General features: G+C 36.5%; 1 protein-coding gene across 1 annotated transcript; it reads right to left on the bottom strand.

Annotated features, from left to right (window-relative positions):
* Positions 1-612: 612 nt before the first annotated feature.
* On the bottom strand, positions 613-23,320 carry LOC135626569 (uncharacterized). The gene is made up of 14 exons (XM_065131987.1): positions 23,100-23,320; positions 20,964-21,045; positions 19,742-19,845; positions 16,806-16,932; positions 15,034-15,128; positions 13,470-13,593; positions 11,881-11,961; positions 10,076-10,174; positions 8,735-8,893; positions 8,593-8,650; positions 8,396-8,466; positions 7,443-7,487; positions 2,252-2,422; positions 613-1,223 (listed from the first exon to the last, which is right to left on the bottom strand). The coding sequence occupies exons 1-14, from the start codon at positions 23,135-23,137 to the stop codon at positions 795-797; spliced, it is 1,683 nt and encodes a 560-aa protein (XP_064988059.1). The 5' UTR covers positions 23,138-23,320; the 3' UTR covers positions 613-794.
* Between the last annotated feature and the right edge of the window lie 894 nt (positions 23,321-24,214).

Raw genomic sequence — 24,214 nt, 5'->3', positions numbered from 1 at the left:
ATCGAAAATAGGGTGCGGGCATGTTTAGTCGTATCAATCTATACCACCCACCCGTATGATCAATAACGTCGTTGATCATCCATACTAAAAGCAACTCGAAAGAATTCCAACGTTTTGATGGTTGTCAGGTTTCAATATCGAGGCAATATAAGAACACCTCGTACACAGTTAAACGTGACTAAAAGAAATTAGTTTCAGATAATACATTACTTGTTAGAAGCTAAAAAAAAAAAAAAAAACGTGCAACTGAGTCGAAATCACAAACACAATCAAAATTTGACAAACCTGCACATCAAAATTAATAGAACAATAATACTAACCCAATCGATTGCTCCAACAAGAATGTTGCATGACTTCTTGTTGCATGACTCATCATGAGTACCTTGGAAGAAAAAACATTGCAAATATTGCACAACTAAAACTTTGCAAAGAAAGTCCTTCCTTTTGTAAATCACGTTAGAATGCATGCAAACTTTCAAAGAGACCAATAGCACTCGGACTCGATGGAGGCAACCTTGTTGGGAAAAAAAACCAACCATAATTTCACAATTACATGGAAAGCTGCAATGCATGCCCTAGTAGTCCATATTCACAGCCATTAAATAGCGGCTCTCCTGAAAAATTATTGTTGGTTAGATTCCATTCTTTTTTACAACCAATGAATTAATGTGTGGAGGGGATCAGAATAGAACACCTGGTCGCGAAGGGTACATATTTACGTCGTATACATCACATCACAGAAACAACTACCGATCAGATACATATCAAATTTTCTGGAACATTGCCTTCCGACCCTATTGATTGTTCTTAAAGAAGTTCAGACCCCACCTCCGTGATAACCCCTCCATGATGTGGCTCGTCGGGTTCTTCTGAACAACAAGTGTGGCTCGTGTGCCAGCTGCAGCATCAGCATCAGCATCCTGTGCTGAGGTGCTTCTGTTGACTTCACCACAATCATCACCTAATGTAACACAACTGGCAGAATTCTTGCAAGCTGCTTCAACATCTTGCGACTGATTGAGGTTTGGATCCACGGTTGAGTTACAACTTGTGCTCGATGATGTCGATCTTTCAGCTGTGTCATTTGGACCGCCGGACTCTCCAGTGAAAGCTTCCAAGTCATCTGCTGATTTGGATGTTGCAGTATCTACAGCGGAGTGTGTATCTTGCTGGTGCCTCATCTCCAGATCCTTCAGTGATTCTATCATTGCTTCCATGATCATCTGTATCAGAAAAGGAAAAAAAACAAGGTTATTACCCCAGCGGAAAAAGTAGTCCAGCAGAACTCGGTATGGATAGTGCCAATGACAATACATTTATGAAACCCCACCAACACCACCAAAAAGAAAAACCCTTCTTTTTTCCACCTTCCCATCTGAATGATCATTGCCATTCATCAGCACATCTACAATAAGCAAGTCACAGAAAAAGGACCCGAAAAAATGAACCGAAGAAACTCAGAAAGGAGTAAATTAGATGATACTTGAATTTTCAATCCGCCAAAAACCAGGACAGTAACCTGGCATAAGCAATGGCCTTCCTACCAAAGAAATATATATGAACAAGATGCACAATTATCACACTTGGGCACCACCATTGGAAACTTCCCCAGATTGGAATCCTTGGTGCAGTCTAAAGTCATGGCCACCAAGAATTTCACAATAATATCCATTCCCGCCAGCTACTCAATTTTAATATTTTGGTCCAAAATCCATGGCCACTTTAATTATAAACTCAATCAAAATTGAAATCTCAAAACCGGAAAAAAAAAAAAAAAAAGGATGCACCTAGTGCACGAGCTCCCGTCAATACGGAGTCTAGAGAGGCTCAATGTATGCAGCCTTACCTTTAAATATTTAAAGAGGTTATTTCCATAAAACCCAGAACAAAGCATAACAAAAAAGAAAACATATCAACTATGAATGAATAAAGCAGGCAAATTAAAATAACCAGAGTTCTATTGTTGCATGACTTATGTATCCTCAATTAGCAGCTGATTACATTTCATTTGAAGGATATCATATTCCTATCCGAGCATACAGTATTTTCAATATGGTCCATCAGCAGGTGGTCAGTGAGACTAAAAGCATTTTATTTTTGTCTGCCAAGTGTTAGGCACATAGGAAAAAGAGAAAAAAATTGACCCAATCTTATGAAGAAAAATATTATCAATAGTTGCATCAGAAGTAACTTGTAATGCAGCAGATAACTTGAAACTGATGCTGCCCAGCTAATGCTATCCGAGACATACCCTTTCTTCATCTTCAATGCTGCATGGCACATCTGGTAGACTTTCGAGTGGAAGAAACTCCAAAAAATTTTCTTTTGTTTGTGGGGTAAGCCAACCATATGAATCACCACTAGAAAAATCTTCAGGATATAGTGTAGATGATGGACCAACATTACATGTACTTCCATGTTCCTGCAGTATAAAACCAAAAGAGAATCATTAGGTTCTGAATTTATGCAGTAAAAATGCCTAAACTGCAATTTTTCCTTATATATCAGCAATTTTGACAGACAGTACACCTGAAACCAAAAAAATATAGACCCAGGTAAAGTTAACCAACTCCACAAGCTAGTATGCTCAGATTTCAAAAACCTTGCTTTGGGCACTCAACTTTTGAACTTTCAGGATCAGACACAATGGCATGAGATAGTATGAACTGACAATGCAACACGTATAAGGAAACACCGGTGCTACACCAACAATGCGACATGTATCAAGCAAACACTGGTATGCTACTTATAGTATCATGACACTTTTGTGCCATGGCAAAATATTTCTGGCATAGAAAGTACCAGATGATATGATAATGAGTGGACCAACAACCTAATAATGCTAATGATATTTTGCAAATGCTACAAGGAATTTACAGTACTATCATAATATTTTTTTTTTAAATCAAACCTTCAGTAAAGAAAATCTATTTGCAGACGATGACCCTCTTTCCTTGAGGTAGGACTGGTTCTACCTCAAGGAATGAAACCTTCAGTATCATTTCTTATTAGGCAATGAAACTATATATAATAAGAAATGCAATTTTATTTCTTCTCTCTAGGTAGGACTGGTCCCTTGAGCTACATCTGAACACTTATATCTACGTAATTATTATCGTAGTTATTCGATGTAAAACTGTCTAAACTTACAGAAGCCAGGGAGTTTGGACAGCTCATTTACATATTGTTTTGCACTTTTCCATCAATAAAAATGGCTAATTAAACTACTGATGCAACACAAAAACCTATATATTCCCCATGCATTACTGCTAACAAGAGTTATCAAATGTAACACTCCTTTGAGTGATTGTTGAGTGTTGATAATTGTGACACTGTTGCAAGGTTGCAAATCTCATGCCGTAACACATGCCAGTTTTGCCATGCTGTGCTGGTCCAATACAAAAATGGGGCACAGAATGCATATCACAGGTATTTCAGCCATGACAACAATGTTGTATTGACTCATGACACTGCTAGTCATAGGTGCCCTGCAAGCCAATCACATGAGTGGCGACACGTGTGACTTGACACGCAGTTTTTTTGCTTATTATTATTATTTGACATTTTATCACTTTGCTTGAATATATTGTGATGTCCATGGATCTGTGCAATAAGAATCGAATCGTGATGAGATCACGATAATGAGATCGATTCGCTTTTAACACGGATCCTAAATAATCACGGTCATAGGTTTCTCGAGAGGGACATCGAGATAACCAAACAGACTGATGTGTTGTATACCCGTCCATGTGATGGATGCAGCTGGTCTCATAGTTGTTCGTGTGGAGACACTAGGGATATAGTACAAGTGCTCATTAGAGAATGAGTTCACTAATTGATCCGCTTATGGAATGTCGGATAGTTGATGATGCTTTATTATCAGACAACGATTTCGTAATCCCAGTGCTGTATCTAGTCCTTAGACTTAAGATACCAAGGATGTCCTGTATGAGTACTCCACTCTTTGATACCGGACTTATAGGTCTGGAGATTCCAGATCTAGCACAGTCGATCATCGAGAGTGATATCCAACCTTATGAGGACTATTGAGTATCGATAGAGGATCATCCACTCTCGATGTTATAAGAGGAATATCTCATGTGTTCTTACTCAGACAAATCCCTAACCAGGATCATTCAGATTGAGGGAAAAAGATTCTTTGGGAAAATCCGATTAGAGCGAGACTCGAGTAGAAACTGTATGGGTCTGACAGCACCATGCTCGATATACGGTCTCTAGGATATTAGATGGATGAGGGACTATAGGTATACAGTAACTGAGGACAGACAGGTCCAATGGATTGGATTCTCTTGTATCGTCTGGGGATTGCGCCAGCTCGATAATAGGCCTAGAGGGTACATATATGGTAGGCGTTGTGATGAGTAGAGGTTCGGATATGAGATATCCATCGAAGCCCCTATCTTATTGGATATCTAATAAGCCCCTGAATTATTGGATCCTATGGATGAGATCCAGTAAGAGCCAATGAGAGATTATTGGATAGAGATCCATTAATCTAGCAGACTTAGGTAGTTGAAAGGAGATCCAATACCCAATAGAGCAGGATCCATTAGGGTTATGTTGACAGGGGACCTCTATAAATAGATAAATAGGAGGGAACCAATGATTCATGGGCTAGAGCCTCTTTAGTTGTCATCTCCTATTCTCCTCCCCTTCTCCTCCTTATATAACAGGCTTGGAGTTTTGAGGAATATCGTCGTAGCCCTGCTGTGTTGATCACCACTAGAGAGGAGGACGCTTGACCTCCTTCACCCTCTCCTACAGATTTGCAGGGATTCAAAGATATACGATATCCCTAGGTAATACAATCTTTAATATACGCAACTTTAAGTTTCGTGATTTTTGTGCACCAATATTCGCACGACAACGAACACATAGATGAGAAATTTAAGGATTTTGTTTTTATGTTCTTCCCAGTGATTTCAATAGGCGCTCGGGCAAGGCGAGGCACGAGCGCCTCGCTTCATGTCCAAGTGCCTCGCTTCAACGAGGCGCCGCCTAGGTGCTCGCCCGAGCCCAGGCGTCGGGCGCTTCGGGCGAGCGCTCGGGTTAAACCAGGCGACCGAACCAGTGTTTTATGTCTGGTTCGGTCTCCGGTGCTTTAGTTGGTTCAATCGAACCAACTAAATCACCGATAGGCTCCCTCTCACGATTTCTCCGACTTCCCCAACCCTAACACTCGTGATTTTGCTGTCGAGATTTCTTCTCCGTTGTCGTTGCTCTCTGCTGCCACTGCCACTGTCGCTACTCGCCACTGCCACAATCGTTGCTTATCGTTGTTGTTACCGCTTGTCGCTCGCAGCTCCCGCTCCCACTTCCACACCCGCTGCCGCTCATAGCTCCCGCTCACGCTATCGCTCGCCGCTCCCACTGTCGTTGCCTTAGCAGCCTCGGTCTTCTCACACTCTTCTCACTATACTGTTACCAGTATATTAACAGTTAACTGTATACTAATAATAGTATTTTTTATTTATTAGATTAATAATTTTTTTATTTTAATACTATTAATTTTTATTTATTTAAAATTATTGTTAGGTTTCAGAATAAATGACAAGTGTACAGAGCAACTCAATAGATTTGATGTAAAATTTTATTATTTTAATTTTTGAGACTTTTTATTAATATGATATTGTGATTTTGTATTCGATTTTCTTAATTTAATAGCATATTTTTTTATTTAAATAATTATATTAATTATATTATATATTTTTATATTTTAGTGTCTCGTTTCGCTCGGGCGAGCGCCTAGCGCCTCAGGCGTTTTTGGATTTTGGCGCCTTTTGGCGCCTAGCGCTTTTTAAATCACTGGTTCTTCCGCTACGCATGTGATGTTCCCTCCAAGATTTCCCTACAGACACAACATGCTATCTCAATATTTTGGTTAATTAACTTGTCTAATAACATCATGTAATAGTTCTGCGACAAAAAAGTGCATCATAAGACACAAAAAAAGTCCATTGGAAAGTTGCACCAGAAAATGAAAATGGGACCGAGAAAGAATAGATAAACACCATGGAAGGTTAGTTCATGAACTTTAGCCCTTGTCACCCATTAGATTATCTTCTTTTTGCTAATTCAATGAATTTCTTTATCTACCGACAACCCAAAGAACATTTCTTCTGAAAATTAAAAGTAGGACCAAAATATTTGAAGAATGACATTCTTAAAGATACTACAGCAACCGGTAATGGTTACTTAATTCATACTTGCTGAGATGCTTACCAAGTCAGAAGGAGATAAGCATCATCAGACAAATCAGGTCCTTCTTCTGCAATTGCCACCTTCCTACTTGCTTGGTACCAACATTTGAGCTCCAACAAGAATAATTGGGCCATTGGAAAGACATTTGCTCGTATTACTCACTCCCCCCTTCAACCTGCTTAGTATTCACTTCTATTCTAGATCTGTAATGTATATATTAACCATAGACTGACACTGACTAAGCACCAGCTAGGAAAAGGTTGAATGCTTCTATAAAGTTGAAAACCTCCAAAGTTGAAGAATCAATGTGCCAAGCAAGATCACTGGAACTTGCAGTTGTCTACTTAGTTTAAAACTGACTACCTTATAATTGACAAAAAATCAAAGACAACTGTCAAAGCTTATTGTCCTAATGGTTGTGATTGTTTCTATCCTCAACTGATAGTTATGCTAGTGGCAAACACTAAAACTACTTCCATCTCTCTCCTGATCCTTGAAGAATCATATATTGAACTGTATTAACATGTTCCTGGTCACTTTGAGCAAAACCACTAAATCTGGCCATTTTACTTGTGGAATACAAGAAGATATGTTGGTCCACATTTACCCTATAAGATAACTTTAGTGCAGCTTACTAGAAAATTAAATACTGAAATCATAAAATAGTATGACATTCCATCACATGTAAATGGATAATCTGCAAATAGGAAAAAAGCAATAATTTAAGAAAATATTAAGCCAAAGTTGATAACCATAAATAGTCATGGGCAGAGTAGAAATCTATTATGAACCAAGGTTCAAAATACTGCCAGGACCAGCCCATACTCCGCAATATGTACTGGTCCGATGGTGAAATGGGACAAGGACCAACCAACCCTTTGTGGTCCAGTCCAGTACAGTTCTTTTTTTAAAATTTAGAGTTGAACTTAAATCACTTGGCCTCTTTATCTCTTCCTCTCCCCTCTCTCTTTCTCTATCTTTCTTGTGCCTTGTGATGCTCATCATCTGCCACCATCCACCCATCCTCTCAGTACTACTACTCTTCTCCTACTCCACTTTGTCTCCTCTCCACCTGTCCTCCTCCTGGATACCACGGCATGTACTAGGTTACATGTGTTGGTATGCCAGTACGAATCAGACCCTCACTGGTTGGGCCATGGACCCCCAGGATTTTAAATCATCCTACAAACAGCTTGGAAAAAGCATGAACTAGTTTATACCTCATCTTCATGTTGTTTCTCTTGGGAGGAAATATCACGAGGAACCTGCAAAAGGATCCACAGATGCATATATGAGCTTAAAATGAACAAGAAAAGCTTGCAATGTACAAAACTGGTTAAGCACCTGAAAGCACAAAAAATGAAAAGGTCCATGAGGGAGTAAGATGTGGCACTTGATCTCAGTCACATGAAGAGAGTATTACATGACACAAGTAATTATTTGCAAGAAAAAGAGAAGGATGGCAATGAGATTTAGAAGCTATGATACAACTGGTCAAACTAATATGTTAAGAAAAACAGTAGCACATTGGAGAAACATGACAACATCTCATAGTTGACTATAAAAAAGAGCTAGGGAGGAACTAAAGCATTGTTGTGGAGTTGTTGGCTGGCGTAGATTCTGAATTCATGTTGGAGCGAAAATTTAGAAATTAACATGTGAAGAACATAAAAATATGTATCTAATCCCATCTCTCTTGTGTTGCAGTATTGAGTTAATAACCATGTTATTGTTGAACTACTTGGACAAATTTTAAACTAAATTTTTCATGGGCACACACAGCAAATGTTCATTGCATCTAAAATACGATAAATGAATATTAAATCATTTAGGAAATTAATAAGGAACCTGCCAAATTACCATTTTATTAAGAACTAGTTATCAATAAGCATCCCTAGTTGATCTTAAAATGCAATAAAATCTTAATCAAAAGTTTCTCAGTTAATATGGTTTTCAATGAGCTTCCATGAGAACTGATAATAAAAGGTAAAGGCAAAAGTATAGCTGTTCTCCCCAGCAATTAATCATAAAATCATACAAAGCAGACTATATTATGACTATTCTGAAGGAGGATAATTTAACTCTTGTTAAGCATAATATTCACAAGCACATTACACACATCTTAAAGATGCTTGCAAAATACAATATATCATTGAACTGTTTAAAACCATACCTCTGTCCGACTCATAGGTCTCCGAGAACGCAATTGAGCAATAGCATCTTCCGTGCCGCTAGGTGCAAGTTCTAGTGCATAAACAAAAAGATCAAAATGAACACTATAGTATCAAACAAATAAAATCATAAAAGCATATGTAATTGCTTTAGAAAACATGTTCCTCATTGATGGCTCATAAGGCTAATGAGACTTGCCTTGAGGTGGTTCAACAGAATTTTGATTCTCATATTCATGCACGTTATCCCAATTATCCTAGAGATGGAATCATCACAGAGGTCAAACCAACTCCATAAAGAATACCAAACTACAAAAATGTAACTCTGAGCTATGACTTACCTGACCAAAAAAGTCATGCATTCTGTGAAAATAAAGCTCATCAGAGACAGACTTTGGAGGGTCTAATACATTGTGGAAGAATATAGTTATTGAATCAAAGTAAAATTGAGGGCGTGGGGAATTGTGATCTCCGTCAAATTTGATGATGTTTTTGTCTCCCTGCAAGTTTCAGATTACACGAAGCCACATAAGAAAGTAATGTGGTCTATTTTCATCAGATATACAAAAAAAAAGAGGAGGAGAAGAGATAGCAAGCTAGAGCTTCTCAGATATACCAAAAAAGTAATGTTTTCCGCACTTCCATGCTTCATTACTACATCTTGAAATCAAAATGGAAAAAGAACCACAGACAAAATATATGCAGCACACATATATTCATGCACAAATATATTGTGCTAAACTAACCTAGAAGAACAGAAAATTGCTATTTTGGTTTATTAAATCATCCCAGAAACTTTTCTGGGTGAAGTGGTCTCCCACAGACAATGCGGTGGAACCCACAAACTTGCGAAATTACCTCAGAAATTTATTAGTCAACCAATATAGTGCGGTCAAGAATAACAGGAGGCAAGATCCATCACTTAAAAAAAATCTGTGGGGTACAGTCGTCTCTAAAACAGATATATAATTGCACTTGTGTAAACAAAAATAGTAAAAGAAACAATAAAGATAGGAGTATCTTCATAAAGAATCTCTATGAAGTATTAGTTGAAGCATGAAAGTAGGAAGGCAGAGGACGAAATGAAAAAGAAGTTTAGGTTTTCAGATATATATCCATGTTAACTCATCTAAAAAATAGCATTTGCAGCCATCTTCATGAACTCCACATTAGTACCATCCCAACAAGTACATGTAGAAAAATACTAAAGTATATGTAAACTTTAAAGGGGAATCTGTGATATTTGCAATTTTTTCAGTTTCTTGTGAAATTCCATGCGAACACGCAGGCAAATATGAATTTACACCTAAACCAAAGATAGTATCTTGATGCAAACTCATCCTGTAGAACCTTAACCATCAAAAAGAACCATAAACGACAACCATTTGAAGATTGCTACATTAAATTATCTATCTTGCAAAAACAAAAGGCCCTTTCTTCACATAGATCCTACAAATTCTCCAGTACGCTGTCATTGTTTAAGTTAAATGATTTCAAGTTAATCATCAGCAATGTTGGCAAGCCAAGCATGCTGACTCCAACCAAAATAAGAAGGAAAATATGATTACGAATGTTGAAGTGCAATTGCCTCCAAGGATCCCAGTAACAGCCACAGGAAGAAGAAAAACAAACAAAAGAGTGAAAATAGCAGAGAAAGAAGAAAATGCAAGAAAGGGACTTACAACATAGGAACTATATATATCATCTGAATGGTGTGGACGTATAAAATCATCATCAATGGCATGCCCCAGCAAGACCGGCACAAAACAACGTTTCGCCACCTATAAGATCAGAGGAATAATTGATTCCATATAGAGCATAAGCCAATATAACGAAAACAAAGGAAACTAGCATAATGCAATACCAAAAATATATGTTACCAGTAAAAGAATTAAGATGTTTAGTTGGAGATGACGAGAGCTATTTTAACTATTCAGTTCAGCAATAATCAATTGATAAGCCACCCAGGCCCCATTTTTCCTCTTTTTTAAGTAAAATGAATGTAAGCCCGGACTCCAGGGGAAACCAGAAACGGGTGACCTGATTGACAAAGAGAGGTTTGCCCGGACATATAATCTATCACTTTTGACTCTTGTGGCAGTCAAATGTCTTTCTTTATGAGCTAAAATTGCAAGTTTAGTACTAGGTTGTTTCAAATTGCTCTCTCTTTTGGTCAGCCATTCACTATTGAATCTTGCTAATTCAGCCTCTTATGATTGTCACTTGGTTAGGGAGGAACTGGAGATGTTCTTTTGATGGAAAGAATACCCCTCATTTTGGTTTAGTCTTTGAGGAATATCCCAACAGAGTGGACCTTTCTTGAGTTTTCATACATTTGTCAACTTGTTAATAAGTAGTTCCAGTAGATGATACTGTCTTTCAGCAAGATGTACACTGCATAAGAAACCAGTGGTTTCCTATTGCCCATTCGGCTAGAACATTAGCAGTCTGTAGATTCTTCTCTGACAGGGCAGCCCAGAGTACGAGGCTTCTGCTAATGCAGGGATGCACAAATGGCCTGCCTTTTGGGTCTAGTATAAAACATAAACAGAGAATAGAAAAACAATATGTTAAAGTGAAAATAAGCTAATCAAGAAAAGACCAACCATGAGTAAATTCCAAGCAAACTAACTTGAGTTCTACCTAATTCTGCCCAGCACTAGAGCATCACAAATTACAGATCAAATTAAGGTTAAGAAATAAAAACCCAGACTAGGATTTGGGACAGGATTTACATATTGAGCAACACCTATCCTATTCAATCCCAAACTTATGATATAAATGAAAAGAAATACATGAATTAGTAACTTAATAACCGTAGAAAAGTCATTGCCTGGTTGTTTGGTTGATAACAAAAATTGCCCTTTTGTCTCGTCAAATGTTTGATTCCACTTGAGAACAAGTCTGACTGTAGATTGTGCAGGGCCTTGGCCTACAGAAAACAGAACCACAAAAAGACCCCAGAGGAATCCTTGTTCCCTCTTTAGATCTCTTTCTCTCCGTTACTAATTCATATGTCTGTCAGGACCACCATTTATCTATTCTACACCAAGAACCTACATAACTCAAAATGCAGGGAATTGGAATACCAGATTGCATATGCAGGCCATGTGTATTAAGGCTGTTTATAGCCAATGTGATAGTCTAGCAACAATAACTAACAACAATGTGATATGTTGCTTCACACATATCATGCTACTGCCCATGTTCAAATTCATCCTGGTACCACTATCTTTTGAAACACCTTATGTGCTACCACTAACTGGAATACTGTTGTGAAACTTATATTACATGAACATCACTAATCATAAAATGGAATAAAAGAAAACTGAAACAATTATCATATGCTCGTGAAGAATATGAAAGGTCTTTTCTGATATGTTACCACAAATTTGGCTGCAAATAACTACTCAGAACATGAGTTTCCAAGACAATATGATCAATTTATCTACCTTACAAGGTGGCTTTTCATCTCTGTGAAATTTACCTGAATGGTATCAAGATCCATGATATCAAAGTTCGCTTTCTTCTTGATAATCTTGCGCATATGCTGAATTGCAAGCTTTACCTACAGGGATGTGTTGCACAAGCAAATGAATTGCATGCAGGTACAAACAAAAAATACATACCAAACAACAGAAGAGAATGCAAAGCAATAATATAAATGCAAAGGCACAAAAAAGGTTCTGCAGTTCCATCTTTCATAGATAAGGCCATGTATGCATCTACCAAAAATTGTATCCCAGAAGAAAATAATTCAGCATCAAAGCATAACAAGAAATTTTGAGAGAAATTACAGATGAAGTTCTTGACCAATATTTACTGATTAAGGTAATGCATGAGCATCTTACATAAAGGTCCCACACTAAAGAAAGGTTTGTCAATATTATTTTGGTATTTCCTTTATTTAGCTTACCGATGCCACTACAAATTCAACCTTTCGTATTTAGCTTCATCTAGAAATAAAAGCAATATCTAGGGAAACAATAGTCAAATAATTGTCATGTCAATGTTGTGTTGTCCTATATTTCCATGATTTCTCGAACTGCACATATGTCACATGTGGAGTTTATGCCCTATATTGTCCATTAGTTATAAACCATACATGTTACCAAGAAAACCAAGTACTAGATATTCCTTTCATCAAAATATTTTATCTAATACTACTTGAGCAACCATAGCATATAACCTTATAGATTAATCAAAATGACATGCAAGTCCCTCTTATTTTAAACTTTTACACTAATAGCCTTATAAAACAAATAGCTCTGTAGGTTAATATTACAAGGATAAATAACCTGTGGAAGGAAGGATTACTATAAAAAGTTGTTGGCAAAAATAATGATTTGTTAACCATAAACATGGATCTTCACCAAATTCCTTATATCCTATACCACCAAAATAATCTAACATTTAGTAGCACACATTTTCACATGTATGATTGATAAACCATGTACACAAAATATTTAAAATAAAATTCATTTAAGAAACCAAAAGTCCAATCAATTTATACATGGAACAAACCAAGGATTGAAATATCGTACCATACTGGAGTTTCGACATTCGCTCGATACGGTATACCGAGTGGTATACCGCTTGGTATATATATATATATATATATATATATATATATATATATATATATATATATATATATATATACAATTCGATGACGTCGGCTCACTCTTCTCCTCAACGTCATCGTCTCGTTTATATATATAAATATATACAAATTAATAAATATATATTTATATTAAAAAATTATATATATATATTTATATATAAATATTTTTATAAAAGGCGACGTCACCTTTTCCTTCTCCCACGCGAGGAGACGTCATCAAGGCGACGTCGCGTCGCCTTTTATAAATATATATATATATATTCCGTCCAGTAACGAGCGGTCCGTGTACCGATCAGCTGACAGACCCGTACATACCGCCTGGTACGGACGGTATTATTCAAAACTGTATACCTTGGAACAAACCTTATCTCAAAAACAGAATTTCATATTCAAATTTTAGAAGAATAGATCCTTTATGTACAATATTAAGATCACATGTAAACAAAACTTACAGTAAATTTTGGTAATGGATACTTGTATGTATCAACAAGTTCCATCATTAGGTCCACCAAATTAGAAAATGGGCTATCAAGCACCATTCCCGCAATGGATGGATCTTCAGCTCCATACATCAAGCTGTAGAAACAAGTATTTAATCTTCAGTAAGTATTAACAAAAATACAAAAAAACCTATAACAGTTCCTTAAACTAAATGTGATATGATTGATATCAAATGCAATGATAACGTAGAAGCATAAAAATTAACTGGCATAACTACTAATCATCAATTTGTTAATTAGTCACTATAAATGATTTTGGTATGTAAATTGTTGACTGTCCAGTTTGGCATAAAAAAATTTATAATGGGTTAATTATGAGAATTTACATTCCAAATGCTGATGCATTTGAGTTGTTTGTGTAGAAAGTTACCATAAGAGCCACAGTATTATTCAAGACCAAGGTTTAAAATGCAGACATCATGAGGGCTACCATATCGTTGAAGGCACAGTACCACTTGGCAAGATACTACTTGCATGTCCCCTGTGCTAGCTTACACTGGAAAAAGATCAGCCTAAACATGAAAAAAATAGGGGGCACAAGACTCCTTAGACCACACAAAATTTGAACCCTTAACCAAGACCATCTGGCATGCCCTTACATTCCCAAATTGGTGTGCATGAGCAGACCACTCTTTCTCTTTAAGAAGATCTCCGGGACTATTGTGCTTTATAATTGGAGCCCTTAGATTAGTCTATGACAATGTGTGGAACTATCAATACTATGTTACACACTATGTGACAGGTCACTGGGTTTCTTTTCATTTCCTGGATGAAAAAGACACCAAAAGGCATCAATACTTTGATCTGCATGCCAATTCTTTAAGAAGTAATAGAGCTTATTCGCAAACGTCATTCATTGTTGCTAGCAGCTTGAAAAATTCAGAGTTACTCTCTTCTTTGTTCACCTCCCTCACCCTCCAAGAGCAAAGAAAACAAAAAATATAACCAAACTTAAAAGTAAAAAGAATTTGACTGGTTCTCAAACAATGAATGCAAGCAAATTAGTTGCAAATGCATGTTTCTGGTCAAACTCAAGATAATACAGAATTCAGAAATCAGACTCGGCATACAAGTAATGCATCGAGCACGAATTTCTGGAAACAGCCAATGTATCCAGCCAATATTTTACGAGTTGGTAGAATTCAGAGTATTCAGGATATGCATAAAAAATTTCTGTTGGTACAACAGTCACTGGCTGCAAATAGTAAAAGTTGGGATTTGGGAACCCACAATAATTGATGATAAGTTTATGAAAAAAAAACTCAAAACTATATCACACACATGAAATTAGTGGAATGACATGTAAGCTTCCAGAAATTCAATTTGTGTGTCTGGCTACGGAAAAAATTATATATTGACAACAAAAAAGAAAAAGATGTGATAAGTCAATAGTTGCAAAATCCTTTCCTGAAAAATGAAAATGCAGTTAATTAAGTCTTCCATATTAACAGTATGTTGTGCCCAATAACCAAAAACTATAAATTCAATATAATGCCCCAAAGCCCAGAAAGAATACCTGGTCACAGCACCCATTGAGCGTCCCCATAAACCAATGCAAGAGACATTTCCATCGGTCCTCAAATAATCAACCACGGCTGTAAGATCATCTTTCTGGAATAACCAAACAACAGTATCATCAGGTGTGATTAATGAACACACCCATGTGACCTCACATCAATTAAAATCAAGTAGACTATCACAGCCTAATCTAATGGCTGAAAAGAGATAAAGGTAATATGAAACTTTTTCCAGACTGAGGCTCATGTTCAAGGTATCTGCACCACTTCCTTCGAGGTGGCGGCTCCTGCATACTTTTATAATATACATAACATTAAAGAATGTCCATTACAGAGGCCTAAAGGCAACCTTTGCAGAGCAACTGCAACAAGATTTGTGATTCCGGCACAAAACAATCTTATGGATAAAAAAGTACATCAACCCACTTAAAACGAAATGCAACACAGAAAACACAGTGGCAAGCAGCCTCTTGTATCATGCATAGTTTGCCAAATCAACTTACAAAGTTGATATAAAATAGGCAAATACCACAAAAAAAAAAGTCAAGATATCCTGACTTTGGTTATTGGAACTGTAAAAAATTATATTGACCCTCCGTTGACCCCGATTTGCAATAGTCTCGTGCATTGAGCTATTCTTTTATCTGAAGCCGACACAAAAATGTTCTACTGGCTTAAAAAAATATCAGCTAAAATCCACCAAAACTTTACTATCCACTGATTTCTAAATGAGCAGTCAAACCAAAAACCAGTTTGGATTGGCCTCATACTTAGGATCCCTCTGCTCATAAGAGCCATTGTTGAACCTAATCTTTGACCTCCCACATTCATTTAGGAACAATCCCTCCCTTTCGTTCAGTTTTGCTTTCCGTGACAGACACCACCCATGACTAGTCACATCTCTCAACTCCAAGAAACAATGCATATGATTATTAATAATTAATATTGATATCTACTAGTAATGAATTCATCCGATCTAAAACCACACAATATTATAATTTTGGACCAGATCATGAGTTAACAGTCTTAAAGCCTTATTGACCTAATTACAAGCCAATACGTAATGAAATTTTGATTGTTCTTATAGCTTAACACATTGTTTCTTGTTCTCCATTTTTAATCTTTTCTATTTTGACCTGATTTATAAACCATCATCAGATTCAAAAATTTAAGATAATACTTAGGTTACAATGCTTCATGAATGTGAGTGCTAGCCAATTAAAAAGCAACAAATATACAAAGTTTTTATCACTGGGATGAGAATGTTAAGGTGGATGTATAGAATTACTAGGAAATATAGAAAAAGAAATCCTCTCATTCATAAACAATTATGTGTAGCTCCACGGATGATAGAATGATGGATAATCAATTTAAAATGGTATGAATACATATTAAGAAAACCTATACATATTGTAGTTTAAACTTTAAAGAGGTGAGACAATGAAAGCGACGAAAGGTAGAGACATAGAAAAGAAGCATTTATTAGAAACTATAGAAAAAGATTTACATGCTCTTAATCTAACTAATGATATTGCTTTTTTACATTTGTATAAAACCATTTAACCGACTTATAAAACCATTTATATCATAGTCTTGTAAATAGGATATTCCTGTTGAGCTATCAGAGACCCAAATCAGGTGGCTATCTTATCTTTCGAGGGGAAAACCAATCAACTAAAAATGGAGAAGGTGAAGGCCTCAAAAACCTAGTAAATAGCAACATATTATTGCACAATAAACTTTTTTCTCAGTTAATCAAGTAAGCACTTACTTCATTCCATCCTAGAGTTACATGTTCTCCTTCAGAGAGTCCAGACCCCGAAAAGTCAAGTGTAAACACAGTAATGTTAGAGGGCAGCAAAACAATAGCAGCTTCGCTAGCATCAGCCCTGCAACCACTGTTACATGAGAGTTGTAACATGTCAGTAGAGAATTTTAGAAATTCATAAGTTACCAAAAACTTTTTGGCAATTGTATTATAGTTGTCTCTACAGTAAAATACTAACATTTAACATTCCGTAACAAGAAACATAATAAAAACACATTAGCGCATTGTACCTATATCAGATTCCATTGAATCGGTTGCAAGCACACTCCTAAAACTAAAATATTAATATATAACTGAATCACACTAAGGTCCTTGAACTGCCTCTCATGGTCTCAAGGTGATAATTTGGTGGCAGTAGGCATAATATATGAAATTTCTTATCAAATAATACATCCATAATGCATCATGTTTTGAAATTTATACATCTTTTCTTCACATACGATTTGTAATGAATGTTTAAAAATTAAAATATATTTCGATTCATTGTTCAATATATATTTGGTCCAAAATATGTTTTTTGATTTACATCAAAATCCATTAAAATTATAATTTTGTTAGGTCTGGTCACTTTGTACTAGTCAACATGAGGGTGTAAACACTCACCCAACCGTAGAAGTACCAAAATGATCCACCTAAGGCCCAGTATTAATACAAACCAACTTTGGAACCTTGAATAGTTCACAAAAGCTCCAAACAACTAGGCAATTTTATTTTAACTACGTACAGAAAACTTAACACCCTCTGAGCAAGAGATGTTGCACTTGTAATTGAGATCTGCATAATACTTCTTAGGCACATATATGCAGTAACCATCTTAGTTTCTCATTTATGCATAAGCACCTTGCCAAATATATGCTACAATGTAGCTGCTAGAATACTAGCACAATACAGGTACAACTTAAGACAATGGACATAACTCTATGATGTCTAATCACTTACGGTGAAGCCCTCAAATTTTGTAAAAAACTAAAAAAAGGATTGATCTCCCAAAAATTCAACCAAAATATTTGAAGTATTTATATAAAAAATATCTTCGGATCTCTCGTCAAATTACAAGATTTTAATTACTGGTTTTCAAATATAATATTAGAATACTAACTAGTATTACAAATTCTATGAGCACCACTTTTTTTCTTTCATTCATTTTTTTATAATCGAGCAATCTTCGGCTGTTGTAATTTTAAACTTCATCAAAATAAGTCCAGAACTCCTTCAAGCAGTTATAATGTAAAACATATAAAATCAAAGTACCAAACTATGACTAGTGGCGCTAGTCAAACAATATATTCCATGTCTCTGATTCCTACTAAGAAACCACATATCCCTCCTCCATTTGCCTCTATGAAGAACCATAGACACCATCAATTGAGGGCTTATGTAGCATTCTGTACAACTACTATGGTACTACCTATGTCTCCTTACTCTTACCTACTTCGAATTGGCCCATTCTTCTTGGCTAGGTACTCTAAGCCAAGGTCCACTGTGCCACAGTATACCGCTTGGTACGGGCGGTATACACCTATCCGATAGGGGACCAGTATGTGAACCATCTTGTATCAGGTGGTCTGTATTATATGACCCTGTATCGCCCGATACAAGGTTTGTACCGGTCTATGGTACTACCTATGTCTCCTTATTCTTACCTACTTCGAATTGGCCCATTCTTCTTGGCTAGGTACGCTAAGCCAAGGTCTACCATGCCACAGTATACCGCTTGGTACAGGCGGTACGTACCTATCCGATAGGGGATCGGTATGTGAACCACCTTGTATCGGGTGGTCTTTATTATATGACCCCGTATCGCCCAATACAGGGTTTGTACCGGTCAGAAAGGTCGGATTTCGATCGATACAATCAAAGGCCAGGATTGATTTGATTCAAATGGTTCATTTGATCGTTTGAATCAATAGAAAAGGTTTTTAAACTCTTTCCACCCCTTCATTCTCTCCCCTTTCAATCTCTCTAACTCATCTACTCTCCCGATCTCTTTCTCACCACATATTTCTCTCATTCTCTTATTTGCATTCTTTTAAACTCCACAAGGCTATGATTTATAGATTAGATCATGCTTGGGAGGCTAATTAAAGAGGATTAACACCAAAGTTAAAGGAAAGACTCTCTAACTTTAGATTATTCTCTTAAACTCCACAAAGTTAAGAGGAACAACTCATAGGATTAACACCTATGATTTGCTCCTCAAAGTTCATAAAAGATATGTATCACTATTCTTTCTTAATTTAAATTATTTTTACTAAATTTATACTAAATTTATATTTATTTCCAACTTAAAAACCCCAATCTAATTTTTTTCATTTTTCAGAAATTTTTATTTGTCATTTTCCTATGCCATCGACACACTTCGTCATGTCGACATATGATACACCAGTACACAGTGGTACATACTATAACATTGGCCAGTTGATACATCGATTCAAACCGGTGAGGCAAACATTGCTCTAAGCTACATACGTAAAACTTCAATTTTAAAATAATATCACAAATTAACATTAGCCATAAGCAGTTTCTAGGTCTTATATTTTTCTATTTTGTCGCTTGAGATTATATGCAATGACTAGTGATAGAGAAGAATAAGCAATTTAGAAAAATTGAATGATTAAAAAGTTCACATAGGAACCACCATTAAGCTAAATAATGCTTGTCACTATGGCACCTACATTCCATGTTGCTGATTTCAAGGTTCATATAACTATAAGTTGCATCAAAGAAATTGTCCAAAATAAATATATTCCGCATAACAAAATATAGCAGAATGGATAAATCAATTTAAATTCTAACCATGATGCTACACAAATAGGATAATAGATGAATGTAGTGCAGACACCCTGACAAGATATCCAGAACAATAATTTCTTTGTTACCTATTTCCATGACAGTATATAACACAAGGTAAAACTTTTCCTTCTGGAATCACAAGGGGTACATAGTGACTGCACTGAAGTTTCTTTCCTCGACCATTTATGACCTGAAATGAAATATTCTAATATCGATGTTAACATAAACAAGGTAAAAAAACAAACAAATGCAAGCACACACTGACTTACCAAACCTGCCACTGAGATTAAAAAAATAACAAAACCACTAAAAATAGGTATTTGTTTAGCCAACAAGAATAAATGTGCCTGCACCTGCCCTCACCAAAGAAAAAGGCAATGTACCAACCTAAATGATCCACTGTCGATCCCTTATCAGGATCGGGAATACCGATTAGTGCATACTAGTCCAGCCTCTGTTTGAAACTTTGAGCCTGACCATTTATCTCCACAGTATTCATGATATCATTGTTTTTATTAGTGAAGATTTGGATTGATGAGCAAAATAGATATAATAGCATCATTGCTGTTGGTTTCTGCTTAGATGGCCCATTGGTTTCTTGTAAGGATTAAATGAATTATGAAAAGTTTTGAATTCAGAGATATCAGAACAATTTAGAATTCAAGATAGTTTAATGAGCAGCATCCAACCATGCTGATAATTGTAAAACTAGACAAAAAGAAAGTCAAGTTGCTCCAAGCACCAGCTCCGATAGAAGACCTTGAACCTCGATTAAGAACCTCTTGGTAATACTTGTCATTTGAAACCAAACAATAAGAACTGCACTCAAACTTGTTTTTATTTCTTGCATGATGCTTTTGATATATTTCTGCTTCATAATACTACTGTTCATTACATGCTATTTAATCATTGCTCCTGGGCAACTTATATTTATAATGGACCAAGTATCTAACAAGATACATATGGTGGCAGATTTTAGAAGACCACTAAAGAGTACATATCATCGTCAGACAAAGCTTTATTTCCCCGACCAGTTCTTCATACTGCTAAGAACCAAGTTCAGTTCTTTTCTTTCTAAAGAATATAACATCACTCTGTATTTTTCTCACAATGTAACATGGAAAAATAAGGAAATAATTGGATAGCTTTTATAATGCAATAGTGGAGAGCAGCTACAAGAGAAGCTTCATGGACATCATGATGTTTCAACCAACAAGCAGCCGCAGGTGCAAACAGGTCACATGCTAAAGAAGTTCTTAGCGGTGTACGTCAGCAACAAAGCTCAGAAAAGTCATCAAATATTGTTACCTCCAAGTCCTTCCTCTGAAACCATCGTCCCTTCAGCATAAATTCCTGCTCCAACAAATCATCTTGTGGACTGTAATCAGCTCTGAAACGTATAACATACATGTCATACCTTTGAGCGAGAGATTAAATTTAAAAAAAGTATAAATAAGTAGCTATATATCAGAATATGCATAAGACAACAAGAAAAGTCTCACATTTTATAAGCAAAATTGCTGGTAACCCTATGACATGTTGCTTGTGATGCTGACCAACTAAAGACCATTATCAGTTCAAGGACCAAGTAAGTTATAAGTATAGCTTCAAATAAGTCTACCACAATTATAGCATGTATAGCCCACTCACAGTTCAGAATATCCTTCATTTACAATGACGGTCCAGTTCACATGACTCCTGCCCATGCGAAATTTCAGAGGAACATTGTGTGCATCTTAATTTTATAAGCATAGAGAATAGTTAGCAAAGTTAGATAGGCCAGTCCAATTGAGAAAACCAACAATCAGAGCCTTGGCCACTTTGGTACGGCTACTTGATTGGAATTGTCAAAAAACTGAATTGAACCAGGTACAACCAACCAGTGTTATGCGAACCAGAATAACTGACTAGTCCGAGCAAAAATAATAAAAACCTAAATACCAATTAGTAACAACCTATCTGGTCATCAGGTGACAGGTCTATAAAAAGTGGTATGTACCAGGTAATAACGATATTTGATTCCTTGCTGATAAATATGGCAAAGATGTTGCTGTGACCTACAACTCTAGTCATCCAGATTACACATGAGAAGCCTCATTGTGGTGCCAAGGCTCATCCTGTGAAAAGATAGCCTAAGCCATGAGACACCCGGCAATATGTGCAACTTGCCCTTCATTCCATATGTTTTTACAAAGACATATCCCAAGATTGCCTTCAAATACTTCACACTCAAATCTCCTCATTCCGGTTTGAACCTGTCGGATTGAGGTTTAACATATGAGATCACCTACATCTTTTACTACAATTGCTCAGTTACAAATCAATCATATATTAAAAAAAGTCAAACTGGTTGCAATTCAGCATCCACGAGACCACAAGAGGGACTTTGAGTTACTGATTTGTTCCTTTTAGCAATCTGCATTTGCCCACATTTAGTCTAATAATAGAAACTCCATACTGGTCGTTTTAGATTCTGTAGTTTCATATGCAAGGTGTCCCTAATCAGATTAGAAATACAACTGTAGACGACCTATCTAGTATCAACAAAAAGGTGCACTTGGCTAAACTAGATGTATGTGTGGAGTCTTAAGGGAAAGGATGAGACCACCTCTTTCTCCTCTCTCTCAGAATCTCTTCTAATATCTTTTTCTTAAGCATACCTTCTATGCTAACTCCTCTGCTTCTCACATTTATGCTGCAAGAATCTATCAGCTGCCCTCAAATCCAGTCAAATGAACTGCAGAACTCGGTATGGCTTATATTTATCATCAAAACCAAGATCCATTGAGATAGATACTTATCTCTATATGGGACCTCTAAACAATTCCTCAATCATTTCTAATGAGGAAGCTGACCTAGGAGTCGTGGAACTATGTGGAGGTATGAAACCAAATGATTGGGTCTATGGATGATTCTTCTTTCATGATAGAAATAATAGCAATATTTACAAAAGTCAAAATAAGCTGTCGGAATACCGCTGCAATCTCGATCAATAATTACAAAATGCGCAACAAAGAAGGACGCGGTGGAGAAACAACTCGACAACGACCGCATCATCAAAGATCAACTGCAGCAGAACAAGAACACGCGCCCCGAGATCGATGTAATGAAATAATTGGGCCAAGAAGCGTAAAGGGGTCATGCGCATTTCCGTCAACCCGGGCCAAGATTCGGTCAATTTAGACGACGAACAGATTGGCAGCAACTCGATTCTGCGCATTTCAATGAACCGTAATCGTTATTGCAGCAGGAAATATTCTCATCAGCGCGACTCTCGTGATATATCGCTTCCCATGTCAACGTTATCAAACCAAATTATATTCCGAAAGACACGAAGCCCTCGACCAAAAATTACTCAAAAGAAGCCTATTATATCGATGCAAAAGGTACAAAAGGCACAAAGAAACCCAAAAAGAACGACAATTAATTGAATCGACTCAGAACCTTGGGGGGCGGATGATGAAATTGACGAGCTGCTCCATTATCGAACCCACACGATCGAGAACAAGAATCAGGCGAGTAAACTTTCTCCTCCAGATCTCCACCACGAGAAGAGAAGAAAGGGAAAGAGAAGTGGGGAAAGGGAAGGGCCGAGGAGAGAGGAGGAGAAAGAAGGGCTTCGCCTTTCTTCGATGCGTCTCCCTGGCGCTTCTCTCGATGCCGCGTCAAAAGGCTTGGCCACAGGGGTGAGCCCCCACCCACCCCCACAGGCCGAAAGGGAAACCGAAGCCACTCGGCACGTGCGGAGCACCCTCTATCACGTGCCTCCAACATGGCGCAACCTTGTGGCGTGCGTACGTATTGTAATCGGATCGGTCCGGTCATGTCTGAGCACTCCACAGAGGACTAACTGATCAGTTCACAAAATTAATAATTTATAAAAATAAAATAAAATCATTGATTAAACATAAAAATATATAAATTGGCGATTCCTACATTTGCGTGTTTCTTTAAAAGCATCCATATCTTTTTCGAATATCCAAAATATATTTTTGTCAGAATATATATATATATATATATATAAATTCCTACCAAAACCTGTTGAAGCATATGATTCATGGCAAAATTTCAAATAAAATTATTTATTATACAAAATATTTTTAAAATAAGCTTTTCTGTACACAATATATCTTTATAGTTTTCAAATATCCTAAAATATTTTTCGTGGTGTTTATTTCATTAACTAAAAAAAATATTTACTATAAACTTCATAGCCGTTCATATCAAAGCTAAGAAGGCTGTGTTTCTCTCCGATGCTTACTACTTACTATATTCATACATTTTAGTAAATTTGGATACCCAATTAATCGTCTTATTTCGTTTTCTTTATATATATACATATATATATATAAATATAAATATATATATATATATATGTATATATATAATTCATAATTAACAATTTGACATATATCATTTATACAAAGGTTCGTCATACCATACTATATCGATGTTTCGATCCGGGCTCGATACGATATAGTACCAGTGTATCGGGCGGTACATCAGGGCGTACCGAGCGGTACACCCTGGTGTACCGAATAATTTTATACTTTTTCATA

Source organism: Musa acuminata, chromosome BXJ1-3 (genome assembly GCF_036884655.1).
Source record: "Musa acuminata AAA Group cultivar baxijiao chromosome BXJ1-3, Cavendish_Baxijiao_AAA, whole genome shotgun sequence".
Lineage (NCBI taxonomy): Eukaryota > Viridiplantae > Streptophyta > Magnoliopsida > Zingiberales > Musaceae > Musa > Musa acuminata.
Note: the sequence above shows the minus strand (reverse complement) of the source record. Positions and strands in the feature narration are given on the sequence as shown.

Excerpts from the sequence above, each read along its gene's own strand:
- LOC135626569 (XM_065131987.1), bottom strand. The coding sequence starts at position 23,137 with ATGGAGCAGCTCGTCAATTTCATCATCCGCCCCCCAAG. Across the intron at positions 8,894-10,075 it reads ATATATATAGTTCCTATGTT|GGAGACAAAAACATCATCAA; the intron begins GTAAGTCCCTTT and ends TGAAACTTGCAG. Across the intron at positions 7,488-8,395 it reads GACCTATGAGTCGGACAGAG|GTTCCTCGTGATATTTCCTC; the intron begins GTATGGTTTTAA and ends ATCCTTTTGCAG.